Genomic DNA, 15843 nt, shown 5'->3' on the forward strand with positions numbered 1-15843 from the left:
AAGATAGATGGAAGGAAGAATGTGAATAGGTGAATGGATGGGTGAATGGGGGATAAAAGGAAGGATGAGTGGATATGTAGATGAAACAGGAATGGGAAGATGGGTTCTGGTGGGGTACATAATGAGTCTTACAGAATGTGTGGGGTTGGGGCTGCAGACATGCCCAGGGTTGGCATTGCCCAAACCTGACACACACGTGCAGTCCATATTCCAGAAGAAGTTTCCTAGGAAGTGGCATGGCACAAACTGGTTCAGCTCAGAATTCCATATGAGCCCTTGCTTCTGTCTATAGTCCCCAGGTACAGTAAGAATGGGCAGGGCAAGTGGACACAGCTAGTCTCCAGCCTGCTCCAGCTCCCCTATCCCTTCAGCCTTTAGAAGGCACCACCTTCGCTCCCTGGTGAAGGACAAGAGTGGGGGACCTTTCCATCTGCTGGACACTGGGCACTCTGGTGAATGCAGCCTGACCAAGACTGATTGCATGATTATTATCCATCCAAAACTCAATGTGGATACATTTGTTTTCAAGCATCAAAAAAAAAAACTAAAATCTCCAGGTGGGCAGGAATAACTATATTTGCATTAAAGACTAATGTAACAAAAAATACACAAGGCAATAATTCATAATGCATTCATTCTAGTCTACAGAGTCATATTTTAATGCGTGACATATCCTGGGCAGCTCCTCTGTGCTAATTTTATTTAATGAGCACATGTTAAAGAATTTTCAGAGCACTATCCCTGGGCAATTAAAATGTGTTAACCTTTTCAGTTAAATTGTATTTCTAACGAAAAGTCGTCAGTGTGAAACAGAAAGAAATACCTGGGCACGGTCAAGGCAGAACCTAGAAGAAAGGTTTGCAGTTGTGTCCTGGCAGTGCTGGGCTCGGGGACCTCTAGACCTTCGTCCTTGGCCCTCTGGCCTCTCTTCATGGCCAGGTCCCACTCCATAGAGGAGGGCAAGGAAGCTGAGTCCTGGACCCACACATTAAGCAGGCTTCATTGAGCCGACATTGAGTGCCCAACGTTTATCTGACCTGGGGTATCTGGGGCACGCTCTGTCAAAGGACACAAGGGCTGTAGAGGGGACGTGTGGGATTTGGATGGGGCTAGGATGCCCCGAAGAGGGGCAGGGTCCACTAATTTGAAGCCCTGGCAGGTCCTCCATTCCCTATCTGTGTAATAGGCACCCTAGTGCCCCAGCAGCCACAGGTCTGTGTGTTTCAGATCTGGAAAGGGTCCTCAAGAGCCTCTGGTGAATGGTTCTCAAGCTGTGTTCCTTGGAACCCTGAGTTCCAGCCCTATTCCCAGCTTTAACCAGAGCTGTTTGGTTTTTCTAATGGCTTGAAATATCAGGGTTCCATGCAGCAATTAGCTTAAAAAAGGGTTCTACTGCTTTAGATTTAAAAAGCAATGGATATAGCCATATATATATATATATATATATATATATAAAATACAAAAATACACAAATTACATAGGGTATACAAGTAATACATATATATATATATATATATGTCACCTTCTAAGGGAAGAATTTGAAGTGGCTTACAGACTGCATGTAACATAGCAAAACAAAAAATTGTTAATGAAGAAATTATCATAAAGGGAAAATGAATGTAAAACAGTGAAATTCGTTTGAGGAAAAGTTGGACAAAGAGACGTGCGCGTACAGTCTCGGGCAGTTGAAAGGTCAGATCAGTGTGGTAGCAACCGGCCTCCAGCACCAGCTTGGGTTTGAAGATAAAAAATGAGATTTCAATTTGAAGCATCTGGTGAATGTCTGGATGCTTAGACTAAGAAAGACGTCCATTCATTCATTCAGCCCGTATTTTATGAGCATTGCAGGGTGTGGGCAGGGTGCTGGAGACAGGAGTCAGAAGGTGAACCTCCCACGGACGCGCAAAGGCAGCTGGGAAGAATAGGAACTTGCCCTCAAGTCCACAGGGGGCAGGGAGCCTCCAGATGGAGTCCAAGTGGATGCAGTGTCTCAGGGAGACCTTGGGGGTGCAGAGGAACCCGTTAGGGGAAAAGGCAGGCACAGGGTGAGCAGTGTGGTAGATGACAGGGCTGGAAGGCAGGTGTGAAGGTGCAAGGTGGGCTGGGCTGGGGCCAGGTGAGAAGTCAGATCTCCTAGCTAGGATGGAGCCCCTGGGGGACCAGGGTGTGATAGGCGCTTTGCATTTGAAAAGGGCGCTATGGCTTCTGACTGAGTGGGTGCCTGGCTGTTGGGATCAGTGAATGTGGGGAGTCAGGAACATCCCTGCCCTGCCAGGAGACAGCTGATTTGGTGAGAGGGAGGGTCCAGGTGTTAGGTCCCCTAATAATGCATCCGTGATTAAAGGAGCAAGACTGATACAAAGCGAAGGTCAAGCAAAGCTTTATTTCGTGTCAAGCATCAAGAATCAAACTGACGGGCCAGGGCTGCGCCTCTTACAGAGAGGACGACCTTTCTCTGTTTCACAGACTAACTTTTAAGGGCAAAGGCCATGTGGTTGGGCCTGGCCATGCACAGGTGGTCAATGAAATTGTAACACACAGAGAAAGGTGCACAGTGATGCTAGGTGACCAACTGAATCACAGTCTACCCTATAGTAGACATTTGACCTAGCCTATCACCTTGGTTAGAACTGGCACCCAAAAGGCTCCCAAAGGGTGGGGCCCATACTCCTATGGGCTAGGGAGACAGTATGCAACCCCCCACTGATCAGATGTCCCCACCTGGACTGACCCACCCTTGTATCTGGGCTTTGTTACCTGGGGCTGGTTTCCGGGACTTGTTTATTTATTTATTTTTTTTAATTTATTTTTTATTTATTTTCAGCATAACAGTATTCATTGTTTTTGCACCACACCCAGTGCTCCATGCAATCCATGCCCTCTCTAATACCCACCACCTGATTCCCCCAACCTCCCACCCCCCACCACTTAAAACCCCTCAGATTGGTTTTCAGAGTCCATAGTCTCTCATGGTTCACCTCCCCTTCCAATTTCCCCCAACTCCCTTCTCCTCTCTAACTCCCCATGTCCACCTTGCTATTTGTTAGGCTCCACAAATAAGTGAAACCATATGATAATGGACTCTCTGCTTGACTTATTTCACTCAGTATAATCTCCTCCGGGACTTGTTTTTAAGTAAGTCCCCTGTGGGAAGGGGAGCAGCAACCGTTTAAGGGTTAAACAACATTATTGTTTAACCTTGATGGAGGCCTCTGGCTAAATAGGTCCTTACACAGGGACCAGGCAAGGGTGGGCCAGGACAGTTCAGCAGGGGGTAGTATGGGACAGGAGAACTGTCTTGGAGGTCACCTTGTAAAGGCCTCTGGGTTGGGCTGGGCTCAGCTGGGGAAGGGGAGTGGGCTGTGGGCAGCCAGAGGAGACAGAGCAGGGCCCTCTAGTAAAGGGGACAGCGTGAGCGGCCTCCATGCAGCACCTCAGTCTGCTGGAGGTGGGGGTACCTGAAGCATTGTGGAAGCAGATGAGGCAGAGGGATCCCTGAGTGGGGTCCGGAAGAGCCTCCCTCAGGCTACGGAGCCGAGATTCCACTCACAGCTACACCAGAGATTAACTCCTATACCTATACTGCCTACCCGCTGTGCAACTTTAACAGGCCCCTTAACCTCTCTGGGTCTCACCTGGGTGAGGGGAAAGTGGCTTCTACCTCCTAAGGCCACTGAGAGGATAAAAGGAGAGAACCCAGAATCGTGTGCTGTTAGCACCCTGCAGCCTCAGAGCTCAGAGAATCCGGATGGAGAGTGGCGGATCCCCCATGAGGATGGGCCCGGCACTGAGGGAGCCCCCCTCCCCCCGCCCGGGGTGCACCCTGACGGTCACCGTGGTCAGGGCTATCCCTGGCTCTGCCAACACTGGCCTCCTGACAACACGGAAAGACTAGTTGACCATTTTCATTAAGTGACACCATTAAGGGATCATTTGGAGCGAGATCTCATTTCAAAAGAAATAGGAAGCTGGAAGGGAGTTCACAACAAAGTTGTGGCCACATTAAGAAGCCATTATGAAGGTTAAAATACAGAAGAACATCTCCTCCTACGCCATCTCCCTCGGAAGCAGCTTGGGGCTGGGATCCAGCTGGGGCATGGGGGGTGGGGAGCAGCCCTCCTGCTCTTTGGTTCTGAGAGGTAGTCTAGGCAGGGGGTTGGTGTGTGGACAGCAGCCCGACGGTCTGGGTATAAGTCTGGACTCTGCCATTTATTTATCTGGCCCTTGGTAGGGCCAGATTTAAAAAATGAAAATTCAGGACACCCGGTTAATTGAATCACAAGAAACAAATGATAGCCTTTGAGTACAAGTAGGTCCCATGCAGTATTTGGGATATACATGAACTTAAAATTATTCATTGTTTACCTGAAATTCAAACTGAGCTGGTGTGCTGTATTTTCTCTGGCAACCCTAGGCCTGGAGTATGTCAGGGCTCTGGATCTCAACCCCCCTCTCCCCCACCCCCATGAAGTAGAGTGAAATAGCAACTCCCGCAGTTAGGACGATTGCATTTAATGTACCATCCTGTGACAGTGTCTGCCCTAACAGGGGCTAGCCAGCTCTGCTGTCCTCTTTCTGAAGGTGCTTGCCTCTCTCTGCTTGGGCCTGGCTGGGTCTTCTTCGGGCCATCCACTCCCCAGTGCTGGACAACCGCTCCCACATCAGATCGCCGTGCCTCCCTGGGGGCGGGGCTGCTTGCCTAGGCAGAGGAGAGGAGGAGGTCTGAGGCCAGCCCTCTGCTGCCTGGGCTTCCACCAAGGCAGGACATATTGTAAGAAAGGCATTTATGGTAATGGGGAGAGAAGTGGTAGAGAGACAAAGGGCCCCATGAACAGTGCAGACACTTGCCCCAAGCCCTCTGTGCCAGGGCGCTCAGGGAGGGCTTCCTGGAGGAGGTAGCACTGGTTGCAGGCTTGAGGCACAGGTCAGAACTAGACAAAGGAAACAGAGGTGCCGCAGGGTGAGCCCAGAGTCCACTGCAGGTGCTCACAGAGAACGATGGACTGGAGAGCAGGTCGGCTGGCAGGGGGGCAGCAAAGGTCAGGTTGTTAGGGAGTGTCACAGAGAAGCCCAGCTGTAGCCCTGAGATGGTTGCTCTTTCTCCTAGAGCAGAGGGGCTCTACACCTCGGAGAGAGCTCTCCTTGTGTGTCTGAAGAAGGGAGGTGAGCAACGGCTGGTGACGGAGACAGGAAGATGCTTTAGGGAGCGCGGGGGCCGTGCACAGAAAACACAGCAAGCAAGGGCTAAAACCAGTGTCCCACCCCTGCCTCTGCCCCCGTTCACCCCAGGGCTCCTCCCACTGGCTGGACACTGAGGCTGCCGGAGGACAGCTTGTCTTCCCACCCAGGCCCCGGGCAGGCCAGGCAGCAGGGCTGATCAACATGGGACCAAGGGACCCTCGTCCCATTTGCTCTCCTGCAGCTCTTCCTTCCACGCTCAGCTTTCCTTCCCAACATCTCCGTTTCCTTCAAAGCCCAACTGCACTGGCTGTGCCTAGTTTCTGCCCTAGTTACCGGCATGCATTAATTTTATGGCAGAAATCAATTCTGTCCAATTCTGTTGGTGCCCGGTTATTCCTTGCTGACTCCCTTTGAATAAATATCCATGAAGAGGCTTTAATTAAAACGCCAACAAGGGAAGCTGCCTCCTTGCAAGGCTGGCCTCTTTGCACTCAGCTGCGGCGGGGTTGCGTGGCCTGCTCGGCATGGCGTCTGGGGAGGAGGCAGAGAACCGCGGCGGTGGCGGCGTGGGTGCTGGTGGCCATGCGCAAGTCAGGAGTATCAGAGCGGGGAGGGCCAGTGTCTGTCTTCACACGAGATACAAACTAAGGCAGGACCAAGGCCCGGTCTCCTGGATGCTGCCCCAGAGCTGGCTCGAGGGCTGCAAAGTCAGGGGCTGCTGAGGGCCAGGCTGGGTGGTGGAGGCGAGCGAGGCTGGCTGAGCGAAGGGAGCCCCAAGTGCTCGAGGGCCGGGGGGTAACTGGCATCCACCCTTGGTCCAGCTGGGGTTAGGGAAGGAGCAATGAGCAGCAGAGTCCTGCTGAGAAGAGCCCCCAGCTACGGGCCGTGTAGCTGGGAGGGGTACGTGCCCAGGGTGGCTGGGACTCGGGTGTTGGCAGTAGACGCCCAAACCTCTGCTTTCATGTAAGAGCCTCCTCCCTGGTTTTGCATGCTGGATTATAATTTAGAATTTTTTAGAACTGTGTGCACCCAGCCAGACCCCTCTGCAGACCTTACTGAGCCTCCAGTGGCTTCTTCCCTTTTCCTTCTCCCTGCTGTTGCCCCTGGGCTCTGTGGGAGCTGGTGATTCCTGGCCAGGGAGGTGGGGCTGGAGAAGGGGGTGGGGTGGTGAAGAAGAGGGAGAGGCCAGCCCGCAGGAGCGCCGCGGGCGACCCTGCCTGCAGCTCTGGCCTGATGTTCTGGGTCAGGCGTCTCCACCTTGGCCAGGGTGACTCCTACATGTCCTTTCTGCTCCACTTCACAAGCGCCTAAAAACCCAGAGAGAAGCCCCCTGCACCCTGGCCCTGGGATGCTCTACGAGGGACCCTCTCCTTCAGCCGGGGCTTGGCCCCCTCTGCCTCGGGTCCAGGAGGGAGTGGGGCCGCTGATGGGAACAGGAGTGAGGCCAGGCCATCCCTGGCTGCTCCAGGCAGACAGCCCTCTGTCCCATGGCTACATGGAGGTCCGAGGCCAGCCCATAAAGACCAGCCACACGTAGGCTGCTGCCTCTTGGGGGCCAGCCCTCCCCTCTCACTTGGAGGAAGAGCAAAAGGGGAAAGGCCGACACTGGACATCAGTGCTGAAAGGCCTCATCCAGGTCACTCACTTGGCTTCCTACTCTTCTAGCCAAGAAGCCTGTATTTAAAAGAGGTGTTATGACAGCACGAAGTGCAGAACAGACTCATGTGCTTTGCTCTGGGTGACGTAGAGGAGGGGACTGTCCTCACGACCCTCCTCACAGCCCTTACGTTAGGCTACCCTTGTTCTCTGGTGAGCTGGCTTGTCTGTGGAGACCAGACTAGTTCTCTGGCCACCTGTACTCAGCGTGGAATATTCTAGGGCATTTCTGGGAAGGGAAGGACCCAGCATTGTGCTGTCAGCCCTCAGAGTGAACCTGAGCCTAGGCCCTGAGGGCCAGAACCAACCAGTTATCTGTTTAGGTAGGTAGAGCCAGGCCTCAATTGTATCTGAGTTTTATTTATTCTTTGCATACCAGGACCACATTTTGGTTTTTAATCTATAGCGAAAACAAAAACAAAATGGCCTTGGAGCAGCCTTGGACTCGGAGGCTGACTCAGGCCAGCCCCTCCACGACAGCAGCCAGGCCACCCGCAGGCCTGCAGCTGTCTCCTGTCCACGGCTGCGTGGCAGGTGCTACAGACCACATCGGGGCAGAAGTTACCCCCGAGGACAGGGAACCCGGGAAGGGCAGGCAGGGTCCATGGAAGGGAGACGGTGGCTTCCCTGGCTAGCCATACCCCCTTGGCCAGCCGGGGAGCAGCTCACCATGCTTCTGATGTCCACAGAGAGGGGGCTTTCCCATCAGGGCTCCCACGCCTGTGGGCATCTGGGATGTAGTGGGGGTGTCCTGCTGTTTCCCCTGCAGGCCCTCCCCCACCAGGAACCTGACTCATGGGCTCAGCCTCCAGACATTGTGGACAGGGCAGGGGTCCCAGGAGATGACCCAAGAAAAACCTCCTCCTGCACCTCTGTCACGAGGCCTCAGATGGCCTCAGAGAGCCCGTGCTGTTTTCTGACGGGGCGTTTGGCATTCTGCCATTGTTGGGTGCATGAAAAAGTGGGACTTTCCGGCCAGAAGCCGCTTGGCTGGTGCCTCTGCTGTGCCCATGGGGGCTCAGGGCCCCCACTGGCTTCTTCAGGAGCCTCTTAAATGGCTCCAGGAGGCGTCTTATCCCGCTCACCCTCTCAAGGATAAAAGTTAATATTCACAGAGCAAAAGCAGCTTTGATTTCTTTAAGAATGATTAGCAAAACGGTGCTACTTGTTAAATTAAAGAATGAATCAGCCACTATCCCGTCAGAGGGCTTCCCTCACCTCTGATTTTCCAGCCTGATTGGAAGCAGCCTGATTTTCCAGCTTAATCATGACAAACAAACTTCTGCGTGTTCCAGTGCTATTCCTGTAGTCCTGGGGAAGGGAGGAAATAGATACAGAGACGGGCCGTATCCCATTGCGCAGCAGCCTCAGGCCCCCTGGAACAGAGCCGCCGCTCGCGGCATAATGAAAGAGGCCGGTCCTGGAGATCCGACCCCAGCTGAGGCACATGCCCGGCCCTGCCCGGGGAAAGTGGGCCCCGACACAGTGAGCTGTCCTGGTTCACTCCAGGAAAGTGAAGACAGGGCTGGGGGCAGCAGCTGTTGAGGGGGGCCCAGCAGCCTCGTGCTCACCGTCCTTGTCCCTCCCGGGAGCTGGCACCTGGGGAGGGCGACACTGGACTGCCAGCATCCTGAATTGCCCCCTCTGGTGTAAAGAGCCCTCTTCCTCCAGGGCCAACCTGGAAGTCAGTCTTGCCCCGTCGGCCCTGATCCATTCGGGAAGCCGGGTGTGTGTTTGTATATCCAGTGAGGATTGGCAAGACATTCCAAAACTTTCAAACAAAACGTTCCAAAACATTCCAAACAAAAACTCGGTCTTTCGGGGGCGCCTGGGTGGCTCAGTGGGTTAAAGCCTCTGCCTTCGGCTCAGGTCATGGCCTCAGGGTCCTGGGATCGAGCCCCACATCGGGCTCTCTGCTCAGCAGGGAGCCTGCTTCTTCCTCTCTCTCTGCCTGCCTCTCTGCCTACTTGTGATCTCTGTCTGTCAAATAAATAAAAATCTTTAAAAAAAAAAAAAAAAAAACTCGGTCTTTCTCCCACCAAAGATCCAGGGACGTCTGTCTGTCTTGTAAGAAAGGGCTGGGGAGATCATTTGCCCAACTTCTTCTCTCTTGGGAAATTTTCCTCTTGAGCGAAAGACAACCTCCCACATTCTGTTTTTCTCCAACGCTTTTCAGAAAAGTGATTATGTTACCCTTTTCGATAAGATTTATTTGCAAAGCAACTGACTGTTTGAGGCACTGATGTTTACATGATTGTGTGACAGGGCACTCGAAAATTCGGAGGCTTTGGCGTAATGTGAGAACCATTCATTAGCTCGTGATCTGCCATTCTCATCTGGGCTCACTCATGCTTCTCTGCACAGCTGAACTTTCAGCTGAGGACTGATTGGACTAGACAGGCTGAGCAGGGACATCTCATGGCTTTTGTCCTGCTGCAGGCTGGCCCAGGCCTGGTCACAGGCTACAAGAGGCACAGAGGAAGGACAAGCCTTGGCTTGCCTCATCCTTGATAATGTTCATTGGCCAAAGCAAGTCATGTGACCTAGCCCGGGGTGTCGGGGACACCACCATAGGGTGCAGCTGTGGGGATCGCAGAGATGAGGGAAGGAGAGTGTGGTCATTCCTGCAGTCAGCCACTGTGACCTTGCTTGATCTGATCCCAACCTTGTGCATCATGCCAAATGCCTGTTAACTGTATGGAGCCATGAGTATGCACATGCACACTCCACTTTATGGAGTGTGGCACAAGACCCGGAGAGGTACAGGGTCACACAGCAAGTCACACAGGTCACACCCAGGGCACACAGCAGGCTGGCTCGGAAGCCTCTCTCCCAGGTGCCAGCCCACTGCCTGATACCACCACCCTGGGCCCCCTCTATGGTGACACTAGGCCAGAGAGTGGATGACATGTCACCCAGGAGCCAAAGCCTGGCTGTCCCCCCACAGACATCCATCAGCAGAGACACCAGAGACCTTGGCGTCTGCCGGCCCCAGGCACTGGCCTCCGGGACCCACCAGCCCCTGCTGCTTCCACTCTGGCCCAGCAATGAATGGCAGGCTGATTGTTTTAATCCAGGGTCTTTGGGAAGTCTCGTGCAATTCTAAAACTTGGCAATGGGAGGAGGTGATAGTGTGACACTGGGGAGGGCCAGTCAGCAGTATTTGGAGGAAAATTAAAATTTCTCCTCGCATCTCCTATGCACAGAGTTCCGCAGGTGACGTTTACCTTGTCCGGCTCATGAGCCCAATTGCCCTTTCTCCTGCCCCTGCATCCCTCGAGGGTCTCTGTTCTGCTGTGCACATCCCTCTGCTTTCCCATGTCTCACGTGGCTGTTTGGTCCCACCTGCCTCTGCCTGAGTGTCAGGGTTTGCAGGAGCACAAAGATCTGAGCCAGGAGATCTGGAGGCCAATGGGCCCAGTCTGGGCATGTGAGACCTGGGTTCCCAAGAGGCAGCGCTCTGCCCGCTGCATCCCCCGTTTCCGTGCACCTGAGTCCAGGCGCCTGGCCATCCATCAACACATCCGTCTCCACACCCACCCTCATCCTTTCCAGTGATGTGTGACAGTGAAAAGCAGCAAAGGAGGACCTAACCGAGTCTTTGGAGTGACCAGCGTACCCTGGTCCTCCTCACTGATGGATGGCAAGATGCCCAGGACCGCTCCGACCAGGCTGCAAGGATGGCCAGTAGCAACACCTGTGTGGAAAATCAGTGTCTGAAGAGGAAGGTCCGCACACTTGGATTTGTCCTGTCCTTGTGCTTCTCCGCGGGGTCTCAGACTGTGCTTGGAAACGATTCACTGTGGGCGAGAGGCGCACCACAGACGGCCCCCACCCCCCTTCCATTCAGATGTTCGAACACAGCCTGTTTCCCAAAATGGGCGGATGGAATCCCGGAGTCTGCAGCAGGAGTGGCCCCTGGATCATTGACCCATCCTCCTCCTTCTACCAAGGGAGATGGGCCCAGAACACAGTGATTTCCAGAGCAAGAAGGATTTGTGATTGGGGGAAACACCTGGAATAGAAGATTACTGGCTCTTTCAACTGGAGAGAGGGGCAGGTCATAGGTTCAGTCCCAGCCTGGTCAGGAAAACCAGAAACCTGGCCTGCTTGGCGCAGGGAAGGGCCGCCTCTCTCCATCCAGGTGCAGAGTGGCAGCCCAGCTGGTTAGCTGGAGTGAAGGGAAGAGAGAGGCCTCCAGGGGGTGCCAGTGAGCAGGCTGGGGCTAGAAACCGTCTACATTCAGGAAGCCAGAACCTAAGCAGGGCTTAGGGGCAGTGCTTTCCCCAGGGTTTGGGCAGCACTTCTACACTGGCTTCTCTCAGGACCCCTGGGGCGTCCCACCTTCCAACGAAAGCCTGGGGTTCACAGGTAGGCCTGTCCCAGCTTACACCAGAGACCTCCAGTAGACACAGACCCTGATGACAGATGGGCAGGAAGCCAAAGCAGGCTGTCCAGGAGAGGCAGAATGAAGACACATGTCATCATTCCTGTGGTGGGCCAGGGGCCCGAGTTCATGGCAGCACCGGAGAAGCAGATGGGAGTGACCTCCCACTAGAACTGTGCAGGCGTCACTCTTCCAGGAACCCAGCTCCCTCACCTCCACCAACCAGTGATTTCTGAGCTTCCCACTTTGACCCCAAGGGCTCCACTGACTGTACATGGGAAGAGGACTCGGAAACATCAGCATGCCTAAGATAGCATTTGTAATGCTAAACTGTGCGATTCAGGCAGGGGTTGGAGGGGTTGGAGCCATGTGAAGTCGTGGAGTTTCCCTAGAGAAGGGGGGAAGCTGGGGCTTTCCTGTAGAGGGTACTTTGCAGTATACGTTGAGGGGAGGGGTGGTGGGGGGAGTATACTGTCTTTTTATTTAGCTAAAATAACAACGTGGACTTGAGAACTGCAATCTAACTCACCCAGCTTCAGGCCAGGGTACCTTTTGTCTGAACACAGTAGGCGTCTAAAACGGGTGGTCTGAAAACAACAAACGGCAAAATGCCTCCTTGTTGTAGGGAACCGCTACCAAGCATCAGCTACGTGCCCAGCTTCTCTCCGGTCTGCTCATGGCCACTAGGTTCTCATGCATCAGGCGTTCACTGTGCCCATTTTCTCATCCCCTGCAGGCACTGGCCCTAGCTCGGCCACAGACCCACTCCTGTCCCTGCTCCTGCTAGGTCTGCATAAGTTCCTTCGCCTGCTGGTGGGGCACTGACAGACATGGCCATCCTGCTCACCTCAGCCGCCCCACATGACCTGCCTGGACCCGGTGTGAGGCCCGCAGCCCCAGACGGACACAGAGAGACTGAGAGAAGCATGACAGAGTCCACGTGGAAAATGAATAAATCATATTTTGGGGGAGGTTACTCAAACGTAGAACACCTAAAATAATGCATCTAGTTTCCAAATAAGATGGAATTTGGGCCATGCGGTATGCATGGGATCCGTGATTTCTCTACTTCAATGTATTTTTCTTTTCTAAACTTTTCCTCCAAGTCTTCATTTTGCACGAACTGTTGAGCAGTTATCTTTAGGATACTATGTAAAAATGTTGGGTCAAAGCCTTTCTGACAAAGCAAAATATTTTTAGTAGATTATTGTGTTTAGGAATTTTTTATTTACTTCTTTTCTTTGGGGGCTTTCCTTTTTTTATTGAAGTAAATTATTTCTTTTGAGACATTTTGATTAAAAAGATACATCTTATCATAATTAAAATTCACTGTCAATAATATTTATTTTTAAATAAAGATTGGAAACAAGGTCAGATACTTGTTTATAAACTGTATTGTATATTGCTGATAACAGTTGAATAAAAAACAACTTTGAAATAACCTTTCTGCAGGCATGTATAAATGTTAAGCCCAGGAGCCTAAAACAGCCCGAATGCCATGACCTCTTGTTCTTTGAAGCCAGCTGCACACTTGGCAGGATGCAGCCCAGCATGGACGACAGCCCAGGGAACCTGGCCAAGGCTGCACAGAGCAGACAGAGTGTTTCCCAGCCTCCACGAGGCACAGGGGACCTCACAGAGCCAGGATCAAGAGCAGCCCCCAGCCTGGGTTCAGAAGGAAAGAAGGTTGCTGGGAAGAGTGTAATTTAAATCAAGAACCAATTTTCCCCTTTTGGTTTAAAGTAATTATGCAATGTATTTGTCCACTTGGATAAGACTATTTCACATTGGATTCACTGCTAGCTTGAGAAGGAAATTCCGGGAGAAGATGGGGAAGCTCATACTCTTTCTATATGCATAGAGGGATAGCTTTGAGCCTCTGAAATACAGGTGTCTGGGTAGGTGTCACATATCTTAAAGGAATAGACATGACGTGGGGGCTGTTATTCATTCCACGATAAGATACCATTAAATAACTAGAACCCATTGGGTTTGCTAGTCTAGCAAGTTTTTTGTTTTGTTTTTAAAGATTTTGTTTATTTATTTGACAGAGATCACAAGTAGGCAGAGAGGCATGCAGAGAGAGAGGGGGAAGCAGGCTCCCCGCTGAGCAGGGAGCCCAATGCGGGGCTCCATCCTAGGACACTGGGATCATGACCCCAGTGGAAGGCAGAGGCCCTAATCCACTGAGCCACCCAGGCACCCTAATCTAGCAAGTTTTTAAACAAGTGTGTTTGTGCTTGATGTTGGTCATCTTCCTGCATTCTGTGGCAGGTGGGGCAGCTCTGTGACGGAGTGGTAAATAAAGGGGGATACATGACTTTCAGTCCCAGGCATTTGACTGCTAGTGCAAGACCCTTCAAAGCCTCTGGTAAGCCCTGCAGTTTTGAAGACTAAATACTCAGCCTGCCCAGGTCCTGAGTTTCTATGGTGCACGCAGCCCCCTCTGCTGGTCAGTACTGGAAATGCAGCACCATGGCGAATCAGCCCCTGAGGCTTCAAGCCACTGAGTTTGGAGTTATTAGTGCAGCACAGTCCAGCCTATCTCCACTGATTCAGCAAGTCACTGCCGTATTCACTTGAGGGGTGAAAGGAAAAGAAGGTGCATTTGGATGACTCCACGCGTGCAGAGACCCCCGGTGTGGAACTGATACCCTGAAATGCCAATGGGGGAGACCACCTGTAGTTGTTGTTTCTGGCGGATACATGGAGTTTGTTCACATTTCATTTCTATTGATCAGCACCAATCAAGCTTTAAATTTAATCATTTGCCTGGTGGACAATGATTCTGTCCAGAGGATCATCTCTTTTATAGTTAACTCAATAGTGCAGTGGGCTAATGTCATGTTAAATACAGGTCCTCTGTGCTTGAAAAGAAAACGGCACCTCCTAGGCTGACTCCAGGTTGAACGGAAACGATGTGTCAGTGGTGGGCTAACATTGTGCCAGATCACTCCAGGGACCCGGAACTGGGGAGCCATATCCTATCCCTAAAACCAGACCTTCTACACATGCGCAGTCAGCCAGGTTTCTGCCGGCATGATGGGCCTGGGAAAGAACAGGCTGATGTGCTTTGGGGAACTCCTCTCCTGGGATGCCCTCTTTCTGCACAGATGGGCAGCACCTCACACTCACAGGTACAAGCCCTGTGTCTTCTCCTCGGGAGGAGGGATTTCTAGGAAGGAAGACGTGGGTGAGGCTGGGCTTAACTCCCCAACAGAGGCCAGTGGAAGTCGGACCAAGACCAAGGTGGAACTGGGGTCCAAGAGAGCCAAAAACAAAACCTTCTGACCATGGAGCCCCCTGCACCACGTCCCTGCTGGTTAGTGCCCTGGACTCAAAGGAAGAAGAAATGAAGGGTGCACATGTGCACCAGAAAGCGTATTGACAAGAACCTTCACACATGCTCCCGGAGGTCCCTCATGTAACACCCCAAGATGCTGACAAAAAATGGACAGGCTGCATTGAGTTTTCTGGCATAGACACAAACCAGGAGGATCAAGCACCCACCCAAAATGGAAACAATGGGACTGGACTCACCACCCAAACCACCTTTCCCTTTGGATTTTGGCCCGAATCCACAGCAGACAGGGCCTCAGGTATGAGGACAAAGATGAATATTTTGATTTGAGAAGAAGGCTCTGCAGGTGATTCAGGAACTCTGGACCCAGGCTGTGAAGACCACCCAGCTGACTAGAAGGGATTGTGGAAGTGTGGGTCATTATTGCAAATAACATCAAAATGAGGGTGAGGAGGCAGGAGGGGAGAGGAGGCGAGTGATGGCAGGGCAAAGTCCACCCCAGTGGGAGACTGAGTGTGGGGTTGGGGGAGGGAAATAAGGGGGTGCGGGGGTGTAGACGTGTTGGAGAGAGTACACAACCCAGACCTGGGGAAGCGACCCTGCATTCTGCAGTTGTGATAAGGCTGTCCCTGGTTGGCAGCACCCCATGGTGTTGCAGGCAGCATTTCAGGGCAAAGCTTCGCAGGAAGGACAGGAGTCCTCAGAGAAGTGACGGGAGGTGACGTGACCAGAGGGAGTAGCATTCTGAGTTTCAGTTCTGTATCGACCCCGCATTCTTAGCTACAGCTCTGACCCATAAAACAGAGCTCCATGTGATTGGTCAAGACTGACCTTGGTTGGAATATAATCAAGTAAGCCATCTGTGAGCTGAGCTTGTGGCTAAGGGGCTCCTGACACTGTCGGGGGCGGGGTCTGATTCTGGCTTCTCTCTGCACTGCTTCCCCAGACAGGCTCATCCCCATATCCGTTGGCATTGGGCATCCGTGCTGCAAACGGTTCAGAGGGTGCACCCCCTGCTGTTTCTAGATAACAAGTAGCAAGAAGCTCAGTGCACTTGTTCCTCATGTGTGGGCACACGTCTGCTGAGCGGTCCACTGCTTCAGAGCACATTTGCTTTCTTTGCAGTGAGTGATGCAGCAGTGGGAGTGGCCCAGTGCTTGGGGGAACTTTAGCCAGCCTGACCACATGGTGGGGTTGCTGCCCCTCGGGCTTCCGTGACTTCTATTGCCAAGAAGAACCTTTACCCACACATGCATGGGAAACCCATGATGTGTAGGAAGGACCTACACCCTCTTGTGCCTGCAGACACAACATGAGA

At 52.5% G+C, this 15843-nt stretch overlaps 1 protein-coding gene across 1 annotated transcript in view; it reads left to right on the top strand.

Annotated features, from left to right (window-relative positions):
• VSTM2B (V-set and transmembrane domain containing 2B) overlaps window positions 1-12665 on the top strand; it is a 28054-nt gene extending 15389 nt beyond the window's left edge. Inside the window, exon 6 of the mRNA XM_082711070.1 lies at window positions 11961-12665. Coding sequence (XP_082567196.1) covers window positions 11961-12049 — 89 coding nt within the window. The 3' untranslated portion in view covers window positions 12050-12665. The remainder of the gene's footprint in view (window positions 1-11960) is intronic.
• Window positions 12666-15843: the final 3178 nt, after the last annotated feature.

The sequence above is a fragment of the Mustela nivalis genome (genome assembly GCF_964662115.1).
Source record: "Mustela nivalis genome assembly, chromosome: 18".
NCBI classification, from domain to species: domain Eukaryota; kingdom Metazoa; phylum Chordata; class Mammalia; order Carnivora; family Mustelidae; genus Mustela; species Mustela nivalis.